At 56.8% G+C, this 11,963-nt stretch overlaps 1 protein-coding gene across 1 annotated transcript; it reads left to right on the top strand.

The window, feature by feature from the left end:
- The first annotated feature begins 885 nt into the window (after positions 1 to 885).
- On the top strand, positions 886 to 10,762 carry PCDH12 (protocadherin 12). Its single transcript, XM_083871734.1, has 4 exons — positions 886 to 3,923; positions 4,372 to 4,466; positions 5,572 to 5,747; positions 10,388 to 10,762. Exons 1-4 carry the CDS (start codon positions 1,038 to 1,040, stop codon positions 10,750 to 10,752), a joined length of 3,522 nt encoding a protein of 1,173 aa, XP_083727860.1. The 5' UTR covers positions 886 to 1,037; the 3' UTR covers positions 10,753 to 10,762.
- Positions 10,763 to 11,963: the final 1,201 nt, after the last annotated feature.

An 11,963-nucleotide genomic window follows, 5' to 3' on the forward strand; every position in this document is an offset into this window, starting at 1 on the left:
CTGAATGCCTTCAGTCAACTCGAGACCAAAGCAAACCCAGCCTGGGGTCTGGGGGCTCTGCAGGCTCAGGAGGAATAGATGGATCCCCTTCGGACTGTGCTGCCGATGTGTGCACAGCTGGCCAGCTGTGGTGATACTGGTGCAACAGCTGGGCAGCCCAAGGGTGGGGGCTCAGGGTGAGGCTCTGAAATAAGACCAAGAAGGGATTTGATGGCGCAGGAGTGACGCCAGGGAAATCAGTGCTGAGCCAAGCTGGGATGGAGCACAGGGAGCAGCCAGAACAGGCGGATGCAGGGATGGGGAGAGGCCTGAACAGACACAGGTCGTGTCTGCAACCGCCTCACTCCTTCCCTCGTGCCCTCCCGACTGTGTTTGATGTGACCACGTTCCTGCTGATTCATCAGCTCATTTTGGTGTGTCCAGCTGGAACTGGTGACATCATCACCTTTGTGCTGGGAAAGGTGATTTGGGCCCATTGCCCTCCAAAGGCAGAGCAAGGAGCAGGGATTGCACTTAGATTTAGGCAAAATGAGAATATGTCAAAGTCTGAGATGCAGAAGTGTGGGGAACAAGGCTTTGGGTCAGTGCAGGAGCAGGTGTCCATCACCTCTTCCCGAAGCACCAGAGGGTCCTTTGTGGTGGGTCAGGGACTGCAGGAATCCCACCTTCTGGGCAGTGTGCTCTGCAGGTGACAGCGGTGATGGTCCCCACGGGCTGAGATCGGAGGGCACTTCCATACCCGCTCGCAGCTGGGCCCGTGCCGCCCCACGAGCCCCCACCCCGCCCCGGCATTGCACCAGCCCGGTCCTCCCTTTTCCTGTAGGTGGGGTTTCCATAGGATGTCGGCCGCTCCATCCCCGGCCCGGCCAGCCGGCCGGTGGCTGCTCCGGGGACGGTCCCTCCGCTCCGGGGAGCGCTCCCGGCTCCCGCTCTGTCCCCGGTGATGACAGCGCGGGAGAAAACCATCAGCCCCGCTTGTGATTTCCCCTCCTTTCCACGCTCTGGCTGGAGCCCACAGCACTCGGAGATGGGAGAGGATGCCGAGGCGCTGCGGTGGCCCTGAGGACTCTGCGGGGATGCGGGGGCCAGCGGGACAGCCGATGGCAGCGCGGCGGGGCCGCGGGGGCTCTGCCAGCAGCGTGCTGGGGCTGAGCCGCTCGGCGCTGCAGCTGCCGGCGCTGTGGTGGTGGTACCTGTTCCTGAGCGCCGATGCCCAGGAGGTGGCCACGTTCACGGTACAGTACCAGGTGCTGGAGGAGGTGCCCCCAGGAACTGTCATAGGGAACCTGGCCGAGCACTTCGAGGGCGGCGAGAGCGGCGAGGCGGCCGAGACCTTCCAGCTGATGGAGACTCCCGGGAGGTTCCCGCTGCACGTGGGCAGCGAGGACGGGGTGCTGAGCACGGCCGGGCGGGTGGACAGGGAGCAGCTGTGCCGCCACAGTGATCCCTGCTGGGTGTCCTTTGACGTGCTGGCCGCCCAGAGCCCGGCCCTGATCCACGTGGAGGTTCAGGTGATGGATGTCAATGACAACGTGCCGCGGTTCCCCACGCCCGAGCTGGAGCTGGAGATCTCAGAGAGCGCATCCCTGCGGACACGGATCCCGCTGGATCGAGCCTTGGATGCTGATGTTGGCCCCAACGCCCGCTGCTCCTACGCCCTCTCCCCCAGCGAGCACTTTGCTCTGGAGGTCGTCTCCAGCTCTGATGGGACCAGGCACGCGGAGCTCATCATGGTTAAGGAGGTGGACCGGGAGCTGCACTCTTCCTTTGACCTTGTGCTGACAGCCACTGACCATGGGGAGCCTCCAAAATCAGGTACCGCTCGGATTAAAGTCATTGTCCTCGACTCCAATGACAACAGCCCTGTGTTTGCAGAGAGCTCCCTGATGGTGGAGGTTCAGGAGGACACCCAGCCCGGGACCCTCCTCGTGACGGTCACGGCCACTGACCCCGACCAGGGTCCCAATGGGGAGATCGAGTATAGCCTGAGCAGGCACGCGCCCCCTGAGGTGTTGAGCACCTTCAGCATTGACACCCGCACGGGCAGCATTCTCCTGAGGCTCCCTCTGGACTACGAGGAAACCCATGCCTACGAGCTGGACGTGCAGGCACGGGACCTGGGTGCCAACCCCATCCCAGCGCACTGCAAGGTCCTGGTCAAGGTCCTGGACGTCAATGACAATGCTCCCGATGTCCACGTCACCTGGGCCTCGCGGGTGCCCGTGCTGTCTGAGGCCCTCCCCAAGGACAGCTTTGTGGCCCTGGTGACAGCCAGTGACCCTGACTCGGGAAGCAATGGGCAGGTGCTCTGCTCCCTCAGCCAGGGCTCCGAGCACTTCAGGCTGAAGAGGACCAACAGCCACAGCTTTGCGCTGCTGACCAACGCCTCGCTGGACCGCGAGCGGCATGCCGAGTACAACCTGACACTGGTGGTGAGGGACATGGGGCACCTGTCCCTGGCCGTGCTGAAACACCTCACCATCTGCATCAGTGATGTCAATGACAATGCCCCAGCCTTCGAGGAGGCTGCCTACGAGGCTGCTGTTGCTGAGAACAGTGAAGCACCTGCCTTCCTGCTCACCGTCTGTGCCACCGATCCCGACCTGGGCTTCAATGGGAAAGTCACCTACAGGATCCTGGACCCCTCTGCTTTGGGGTTGGTCTCGGTCGACCCTATCACTGGAGATGTTTTTGCTCTCCAAGCTTTTGATTATGAGCAGGTGAAGAGCCTGGAGTTCCTGGTGACAGCAGAGGATGGAGGGCATCCCAAGCTGGCATCCAACATCTCCATCAGGCTGGCTGTGCTTGACCGGAATGACAATGCACCCATCATCACCACACCAGTGCTGATGGGAGGGGTGGCCACACTCTCTGTCCTGGTCAATGTGGACACTGGGTGCTGCTGGGTGGTCCCCGGGAATGGGAGCACCCAGGGGGCTGCAGCAGTCACCAATTCCACACTCATGTCGTGCCCTGCCAGTCCCTTGCTCTTCACCATCGTTGCCAAGGATGCGGACTCTGGCATCAACGGGGCTCTCCGGTATGATCTGGTGGGTGGGGATGATGCCAGGCTCTTCATCCTGGACCCCCTCCTGGGGCAGGTGTCCCTCAATGCCAGCAATGCCAGCAGCCTGGCCGGCAGCCAGCGGGAGCTGCTGGTCCGGGTGAGTGACCAGGGGGACACCCCCCTGCACACCCTGGCCCGGCTCCGCTTGCTTTTCCGGCATCACGGGGCCTTCTCCAAGATGTCAGCGCAGGATCCGGGCTGGCCCAGCCTCCCCGTGGTGCTGGTGATCTGCCTGGCCGCTCTCCTGGGCGGGTGCCTGCTGCTGCTGGCGCTGACCCTGTCCCTGCGCAAGAAGGACAAGAAGGACGGCATGGCCTACAACTGCCGGGAGGCGGAGGACGCCCGCAGGCAGCAGCAGCTCAAGAAGCCGCACAGGCAGATTCAGAAGGCCGATATCCACCTGGTGCCGCTGCTCCGGGGCCGCCCCCGGGAGCCGGAGCCCCCCCGGCCCTGCCAGGAGGAGCTGCCTGGCACAGCCGCCCCACAGGCTCCCCTCCACCTCACCCCCACTCTCTACAGGACCCTGAGAAATCAAAGGACACAAAAAGACTCAGAGGAGCAGCAGGGCGCCTTGGAGCTGCCCGTGCTGCAGCGCCGGCCCTGCCAGCCCCACAGAGCCAAACACCTGGGGAAGGAGGTCCTGGGCCCCCCCGAGGCCCCGCTGCACGGCAAGAGCTTGGTGAGGCCACCCCCGGGAGAGCCCCAGGTGCCACCCGAGCAGCCCGTGGGTGCGGGGGAGCCCGGGCAGTCCCAGCCCCACCAGCAGATCCTCAGGAGCCTGGTCCGGCTGTCGCTGGTGGCCCTGGCAGAGCAGAGCCCGACCGGGGAGTTCGCCATGGAGTCGCCCCCAGTGCAGGTAGGAGCTGCCCCGGGCATTCCCAGGGTGTGGACACCCCCAGTCCCTCTTTGTCTGGGCCTTGCCCACCCTGGGGTGGTGGAATGTGCTGCCTGATGGTCTTTGGTCCGTCTCTTCCCCCAGGCCTGGGCAGTGATGCCTCAATAGCCTGGGTAGGATGAACAACTCCCCCTCACCCCGGCAGGGTCACCCCACCAGGACACGCAGGAGCGGGGCTGTCACAGGGAGAAGGGGACAGTCCCACGGGCAGGGGACAGCAGGAGGGGTGTAGGGGAAGCTCGGGCCCAGGTGGGCTGCCCAGGGCTTGTTTTTCCCCGGTGTGGGGGTGCTGAGCCATCTGCAGGCGGAGGAAATGCTATAAAAAGGCCGGGGGGCTTGGAGGGATGTCCTGGCAGGAAGCAGCTTGAGTGGCCGGCCCGGGGCTCAACAGGCTTTTCCTGCCTTGCAGCAAATCTCCCAGCTGCTCTCCCTGCTGCACCAGGGCCAGTTCCAGCCCAAAACAAACTACAGGGGAAACAAGTACACGGCCAAGAACGGCAGCAGGTAAGGCTGGCTCCCAGCACTTCCCTTCCCCACGCCCCTTCCCCTGCTTCAGCTCCACCACTCCAAAACCTCCAAGGGCAGGAGACACTGGGAGACACAAGGGAAAGCCTCATACACTGAGACTGGAGGTTCTCCCTTCAGGGGCTGGTTGTGCTCCTCTGGTCCTGGCTCCCAGTGGTTTTCAGCTGCTCTTTGCCTCCTTCCTGGGGCACCTTTGCAGGTCCCTCCATACCCACCTGAGCTCCTCCATGGCCATATCTCTTGCCAAGAGCTTCGATGGTTCTGGGTGCTCAGGAGCACAGAGGGGCCCAGCTCTGGAGGCAGCAGCAATGATGAGTTCTCATCTCAGTGCCTGCCAACATGAGTTTGGGACACCTGACCCTGTGCCAGGGGGCAGATGAGTGAGGAACTGCAGCAGGGCTGGAAACGTTGAGATATTTGAACTGTGTGCCAAAGATATCCCCAAACTTCATGGTGTTCCCATTAACCCAGAGTAGTGTGCTCTGGGTGTACGCTGCTGAGGATGCTGAGTCTTCATCACTGCCCTGCCACATCCCCCTGTCCCCACCTGGCCAGGCCATGGGCAGACACAGCTTTCTCCACCTTTCTCACCTGCAGCTGCAGAGGATGGAGAGGGAGGGAGAGCAGCTCCAGGGTACCTGGGGTGCTCCTCACTTAGTCCTGCAGGAGGGAAGCTCCTCTGAATTCATGGGGAGGAGCCAACAGGTCCCTGTTTGCTCAGGATATGCCCCTGAATCCCTGGAAATGTTCCAGACCAGGTCAGATGGGGCTTGGAGCAACCTGGGATTGCAGAGGGTGTCCCTGCCCATGGCAGGAGGTGGAATGGGATTGGCTTTCAGGTCTCTTCCAACCCTCCTGTGGTTCTTGCTGCAGAAGGATAAAAACCCTTTCAGACAAAAAATATGGAGCAAAACTCATTAATTGATGGACACTCAAACATCTTTGATTCTGAGAGTGATACATGGGGAGGGTGCCCACAGCCCCTCTCCGGGGCATTTTGGGGAGATAGAGACCCTTCCAAGGGCTCATTGGGGCAGGGCTGTGCTGGGGGCTGAGGTGACCTGGCTGTTGTGACTCCTGGCAGGGCTGCAGGGCTGGACACGGGGCTGGACACGGGGCTGGACATGGACTGCCTGAGCACCAAGGACAGTGGGCATGGCGAGAGCGAGGCTGGGGACCGTGACTCCGACAGCGCCTTCGAGCTCTCCGTGCAGCAGCTTGTGGGAGAGGAGCTGGAGACTCTCCTGGAGCCACAGGCAGGTGAGATGACCTCGCTGCTGGGACAGGGTGGGGCTGGGTGGGCTCCAGCAGTGGGATCTCCCCAGGTAACCCACAGTAAGCCCATCTAGCTGGCCTGCAGCAGCCAGGGGCCACATTGCAGCTCCTGGAGGGGCTCAGGCAGGGGCAGTGCTTGGGGCAGCATGTCTGGACCATTGCAGGCTTTTGGTACCAGGCCAAGGGACTTGCTGAGCTTCATGTTGGATTTTCCCGTGTGTTTATGGCTGCTCTTCCCTCCCATGGACGTGTCTGCTGTGGTTTAGGGTTTAGTGATGTGTGAGCTTGGCCTTTGTTGTTGCCAAGGGGTGAGGCCAAGTTTCACATTGCAGCTTCCCACGCTGGCCTGAGCCTTCCCTTCATGGTCTCATGGTCCATGCAGAGTGAGAAAGGCAAACACTTGTCCTTGTCAAACCCCTCAAGATGTTATCTACCCTCAGAGCCCCACTGGGCTCCTCTTTCCTCTTCATCTCCTGTGACTAACCTGCTGCTAATTTTATCTTTTTTGAGGTGTGTGACCAGACTTGTGTGGAGTGTTTAGGATCCACTGGGGGTACAAGGAAGTTTTCTGGTTTGTTCCTCATTCCTGTCCTGCCCAAGCCCTGTTTGTTGTGACTCCCAAATCCCTCCTCTGTGTGGAGGGAGAGCCATCAACATATGACAGGTTGTTGTTCCCTGGGACAATTATCTGACAGTTGGTGACACAGGAATTCACCAGCCATCTTTTGCTTATGGCACTCAGCATAATCAGGTCCTTCAGCCACCCTCTGCTTTTGGGTGTTTTAGTAGAGTCAACACCAACATTGTCCCCTTTCCATGTCATTTATCACTGTGTTGAGCAGATACTCTGGGACTCTGCTAATGACCTCCCTTGGTGAGGAAGATTAATTATTCCTACCCTTACTTCCCAGCTTTTAACACATATTAGTCCCTACGGAACCTGGCTGTAAATTCAGGCATGGCTCAGGTCTCCTGCAAGCCTGGCTGGTGCTGTTCCACCAGCTCAGGTGACCTCTGCCTTCACAGAATTGAATTCTGGAATGGTTTGGATTGAAAGAGACCTTAAAGATCATCCCATTTCACCCCTGCCATGGCAGGGACACCTCCCTCTGTCCCAGGCTGCTCCAAGCCCCAGTGTCCAACCTGGCCTTGGACACTGCCAGGGATCCAGGGGCAGCCACAGCTTCTCTGGGCACCCTGTACTGGGGCCTGCCCACCCTCCCAGGGAACAATTCCTTCTCAATATCCCATCCAGCCCTGCCCTCTGGCAGTGGGAAGCCATTCTCCCTTTGTTCTAGAACTCCAGACCCTTGTTCGAAGTCATCCAGGACTCTCCATCCTGCCTTTCCAAATTTCCAGAACACAATTCCCCATGTGATAATGTCAGGTGCTCTGGGAGCAGCAGCTCCCTGGCTCTCTCTGCTGAGCCTTGCACAGAAGGATTTCTCTGAATCTTCCTGGGCTGGATTCACCTTCATGCACTTACAAACTCCTGTCACCATTTCCACCTCCCCTCCCTCTGATCCCGCATTCATTTGAAGCAGTAGTTAATGAACAGCAGCTAATAAACCAGGCAATTTCATATCTGAGTTCCTCTGGCACTCCGGGGTGAATACCATCTGGGCCTGACATTTTCTACATGTTCCTTTTATTGATTTGTTCTAAAAATCTCCTCTCTTGGCATTTCAATTTGAAAGAGTGTGGCTGACTCATGTCCTGTAGCAGAAATTTCATTGTGGAGCCTCTGTGCTCCTCCACAGAAGAGAAAGTCATTGAGCTTTGCTGCTGGGGTGGTTTGAATTCCAGAGCTGGGCATTTTTGGTGCTTTTCCTTAGGGACAGAATCTGCTACTTCTCCCCCTTTGCCTCCCTGCTCTTTTATTCCAGTAAGGAGCAAATGAAGGAGAGGCTGAGACCTAAAAGCTTCCTTGGATTCCAAGGTCCTGCAGCCAGGAGCAGGGAGCAAAGAGGAGTCCAGCTGCATCCAGGTGCACTGACATGCCCCGATCCCAGAAAAGGGACTTCTGGAGCTGCCCAGCAGCTCTGGATCTAGTCCTGCCCACACAAGGATAGAAAATCTGGGCTATAGTGAGGCTGATCCATGAAGTGCCATCTCCCGTGATTCTTGGATCTGGTAGGAAAAATCTGCTTTGGCCAAAGTCCTGGAAGTCCATAGGATCATTAGGGCTGGAAAAGCCCCCCCAGACCATTGTTTTCCAGTGCTGCCATGTCCACCACTGACCCCTGTCCCCCGTGCCACATTCCCATTCCTGGGATGATGATTCTACCACTTCCCTGGCCAGCCTGGTCCATGCCAGCAGGGAATGCTGAGGCTGTGTGGATTCCTGCTGGTCATGCCTGGCTGCTCTGTTCCAGAGGTGCCAAAGCCTCCCCAGGAGCCCAGACTCCCACAAAGGCGGCTGAGTGCAGCCGCCGGAGCGGCCGGGCTCCTTCCTCCTCTCCTAAATACAAACAGAGCCCTGGACTTGCATCCTGAGAGGGAGGAAGGAAGCACTGCTGGTGCTCAGGAGCATCCTAACAGCTGGCTGAGGCTGGCTGGGCCTTTGTGCTGTTCCCAGCGGGGGGACTGCAATCCCAGGCAGCTCTGGGATTGTTGATGCTGCGGGATGAACTCCCAGCACCGTCTGTTAGCTCTGATCCCCCAGCAGCCCAGCACAGCCCTCCCAGCAGCAGATGAGAGATAGAACTTTATGGATGATAAAAACAACCCCTGCTCCCCAAACACCATTAAAACAAGGCAGTAAAGAGTTATTGGTCAAATTAAACATACCTAATTATGAGGTTTTCATGGCCAAGGGACTGTCAGCCCAGCTCTCCCTGCAGAGAGTAAACCAGTTGTGCCTTGCTTCAGAGCTGAGGCATCCAAATATTCAGGGAATGAGGTGGCTTCTTGCAGACTGAGGGGGAGAAGGCTGCATGTTTTACAGCAAAACCTGCAGCACATTTGGGTGATGTCTCAAGGAACAGTCACTGCAACTCAAATACTGAGATGTGAAATTCTGGATGTGAAGTGACACAAAAGAATTTTGGGGTTTCAGCTGAAACAAAAATCTAAGGGATGTACCTGCTCATGTCTTGTTGCCAGGCTGGAGTCCCAGCTCTCATCCCCAGCCTGCCCCACGTCAGTTGTTTTCTGGAGAAAAAGGAGCAATTGCTTGGCTGGCTGAGGAAAGAGCCTCGTCTTAGCCACTAACTGCAGATCCCAGGTCCCAGCTGTGGCAGGGTATTGATCACCCTCTGGAATCAGCAGGATAAGAGCATTGGAATGGGGACTCTCCTTTCAGGTGCCACTTTTTAAGCCAGAGCCACACAATTATTATGACAGTGACATCAGCCCTTGCCACCCTGGGACTGCTGGGTTTTGTTACCAGTGAGTTTTGCTGCTCTCAACCCCTTTCCTGAACCGGGTGGTTGCTCTGAAGTCCCGTGGGGTTCTTGATTGTGCTTTGGGAAGGAACAATGAGGGGCTGGAATGCAGCCTCTGTGCACCACAGCACGGACTCTTGTTTACCAGCTACCTCAGAAAACAAGAATCTCTGTTCCCCTTCCTGCTGTCTGACGAGGAAGCTATTCCAGGCTCTCCCTGCTATGGGGTCCTTCCTTTATTTTCCAGGAGATGTTTATTCATGGACAGCTATAATCACTTCTTCTCTTGCCAACACTATTTTAAACATAAAGATTTCCTCTGCTGGTGTTTATCTCCTCAAAATAATGACAGGTTGCAGTCAGATCCCTGGAGAGCACTTGCTTCCTTAGGAGCAGCAACCCCCAGCTCTTGGGGTCTCCATTGTGTCCGTCTGGATCACTCCTGGTTTCATCTCCAGAGTTTTCCCTGCTGGTGTCATTTCAGCTCTCTCTTCCATAGGTGGATAATCAGATTTTTGTGTAATTCCCTTAATCAGACCCAGTAACAACCCTGGCTGTGCCTCCCTGCCAGCAGGGAATACCCTGACCAATCCTCTCTGTGATTCCAGTTGCCCATTTTGGGCCACAATCAAATTACTGGTGCACTAACGAGCCTGCCGCAGCCCCCAGCCCAGGCTCCCCCTGCTCCTCAGCTGTTTCCAATCGAGGAACAACTACTTTAGAGCTCAATTGTTCAGTCCCAGTCTCCAACCATCCAGCTGTGCATTTTATAATCCAGAATTTCATTCTGGTATTATTGTTTTCACAATAACCCATTTCTTCTCGGTCTCAATCTGCCTCCTTAGCAGCCAATTCCCACCCTGGAGTGACCCTGAAGGGAAGTCCACTATCTTTGTGTCCAAGGCTTCCCCCTGGAAAGCTTTTCATTGTCTGCTCCCCTCCGGCCAGTCCTAAGCCCTCCCTCTCTCAGGCTTTGCTAACAATTCAATGAAGTGCCAATTGAGACTGCAACAAATGAGAACGCACAGCCATTCTAATGGTTATTATATTAAAAACAAAACAAAACCCCCAATAGTTTCAAACCAGTTCCATTTTGTTTGGCTTTTTTTAGCTGCTGGTTTGCATGCTGTCACCGGTGATGTGTTTACATTCGTTCCTCTTAAAGGATTTTAGATATTTTCATTAATCGATATTTTTATTAATGTCCCTCCCCTTTTCTCTCCCGTGCTGTGCTCCCAGAGCTGGCCCTCAAGAGGCTGACAGCTGCAGACCCAGCGTGGGTGGCCCGGCTGTCCCTGCCCCTCACCAGCAGCTACAAGGACAACGTCTTCTCTCCCGACTCGCCGTGCTCCCCCGAGGACGAGGAAGCTGCAAGGCAGGAGAAACCAAGGACCTTTGAGACCTTTGGCAAAGGTGCTGGGGCTGACCCCGATGGCACTGGGACGAGGCTGGCCAGCACCTTCCTGTCAGAGATGAGCACCCTGTTTGAGATGATCCTGTCCCAGAAGGTGCAGGCGCACAGCGAGGTGGGCGCAGGGCTGCTGCGGCAGCTGTCGGCCCGTGGGCGTGGCCTCGGCCTGGGGGACACTGCTCCAGGGCTGTAGCAGCTCGGGGGCTGTGCCAGGGAGAGAGCAGTCAGAGAGTTGGGGTGTCCAACCCAGTCCCCAGCCCCAGCACGGTCAGTGTATGGCCCATGCCTAGACAGGTGTATTTCTTCCTTTGCCTCGCCCCATCGAATTTCTCCAACACTGATTTCACCTCTAGTTCCCCTTCACCTGCCTGTCTTTGCCTCCCTCCTCTCCCAGCCTGCTCTCCCAGTGCTCTGCCAACCTCCCACCCCAGCCAGCAGCACGAGGACCCTTTCCTCCCAGGGCAGGCCCAGGCAAGGAGGTTGTGAGAACAACCACAGCACAGTGATACATCCATGTGATCACAGACTGTGAAAATACCTGTCATGGACACTGCTGCAACTGGGTTCCAGGGTTTCAGTTATTTAAATAAAACACTTTTTTTCTAACACTACCCTCTCTGTCAGCAGTGTAGCTGACATAATATATGTGCAGAAAGCCTGAAGTGGCAGCTGGGGAAGGGGAGATGTGCCTGTTGTCTCCCATGGCTCCTTCCAGCTTTTGTGGTTCTGCCACTGGGAACATGGCATTTTGTAAAAGCCCCCAAAATCAGCACTGGCGTCTCTCCTATGGTTGCTCCATGCACCCACAACTTCCTTTTCCATTAGGACTGGATGTGGCACTCAGTGCTCTGGGCTGGTTGACAAGGTGGGGATCAATCACAGGTTGGACTTGATGATCTCAGAGGTCTTTTCCAATCTTAATGATTCCATTCTGTTTTCTCCTTTGAGGCCATGGGATTTTGGAGCACAGTCCTTATCTAAAAGCAGACACCAGATGGCTGGAGTCTGCCAAAGGTAACCTGGGAAAAGGGAAGTGTGAAAACACTGTTTTGAAATATTCAGTCACAGGCTTCACCCTTTTTATGGGTTTTCACTTTGATCTATCTGTCTGGGAGCTGTAAGACAGTTTTGGGATAATACCATGGGTGGGAAAACTAAGATATTGATGACAGAAGAAGCACAGAGGTGTTTGTGCCTCTGCTCTCCTGCAGAAGGGAAGGGCAGTGCTGACCCAGGGGCTCATGCAGCAGAGTGGGGATGGCAGGTAAGGGCTTCTGGGTTCTCGTGGACCATCTCAGGTATCCCACCTCTGTGCTTTTCCATGTACCTGAGGTGACAGTTCCCAGCTTTAAGTGTGTACACACCCAAGCCACAGCACCAGACAATCACACAGATCATTTACAG

The sequence above is a fragment of the Zosterops lateralis genome (assembly GCF_965231275.1).
Source record: "Zosterops lateralis genome assembly, chromosome: 14".
Lineage (NCBI taxonomy): Eukaryota > Metazoa > Chordata > Aves > Passeriformes > Zosteropidae > Zosterops > Zosterops lateralis.

Bases quoted from the DNA above. Each gene is read 5' to 3' on its own strand.
- PCDH12 (XM_083871734.1), top strand. From the start codon at position 1,038: ATGCCGAGGCGCTGCGGTGGCCCTGAGGACTCTGCGGGGATGCGGGGG. The intron at 3,924-4,371 runs GTAGGAGCTGCC...CCTGCCTTGCAG, and splicing joins TGGAGTCGCCCCCAGTGCAG to CAAATCTCCCAGCTGCTCTC. The intron at 5,748-10,387 runs GTGAGATGACCT...CTGTGCTCCCAG, and splicing joins TCTCCTGGAGCCACAGGCAG to AGCTGGCCCTCAAGAGGCTG.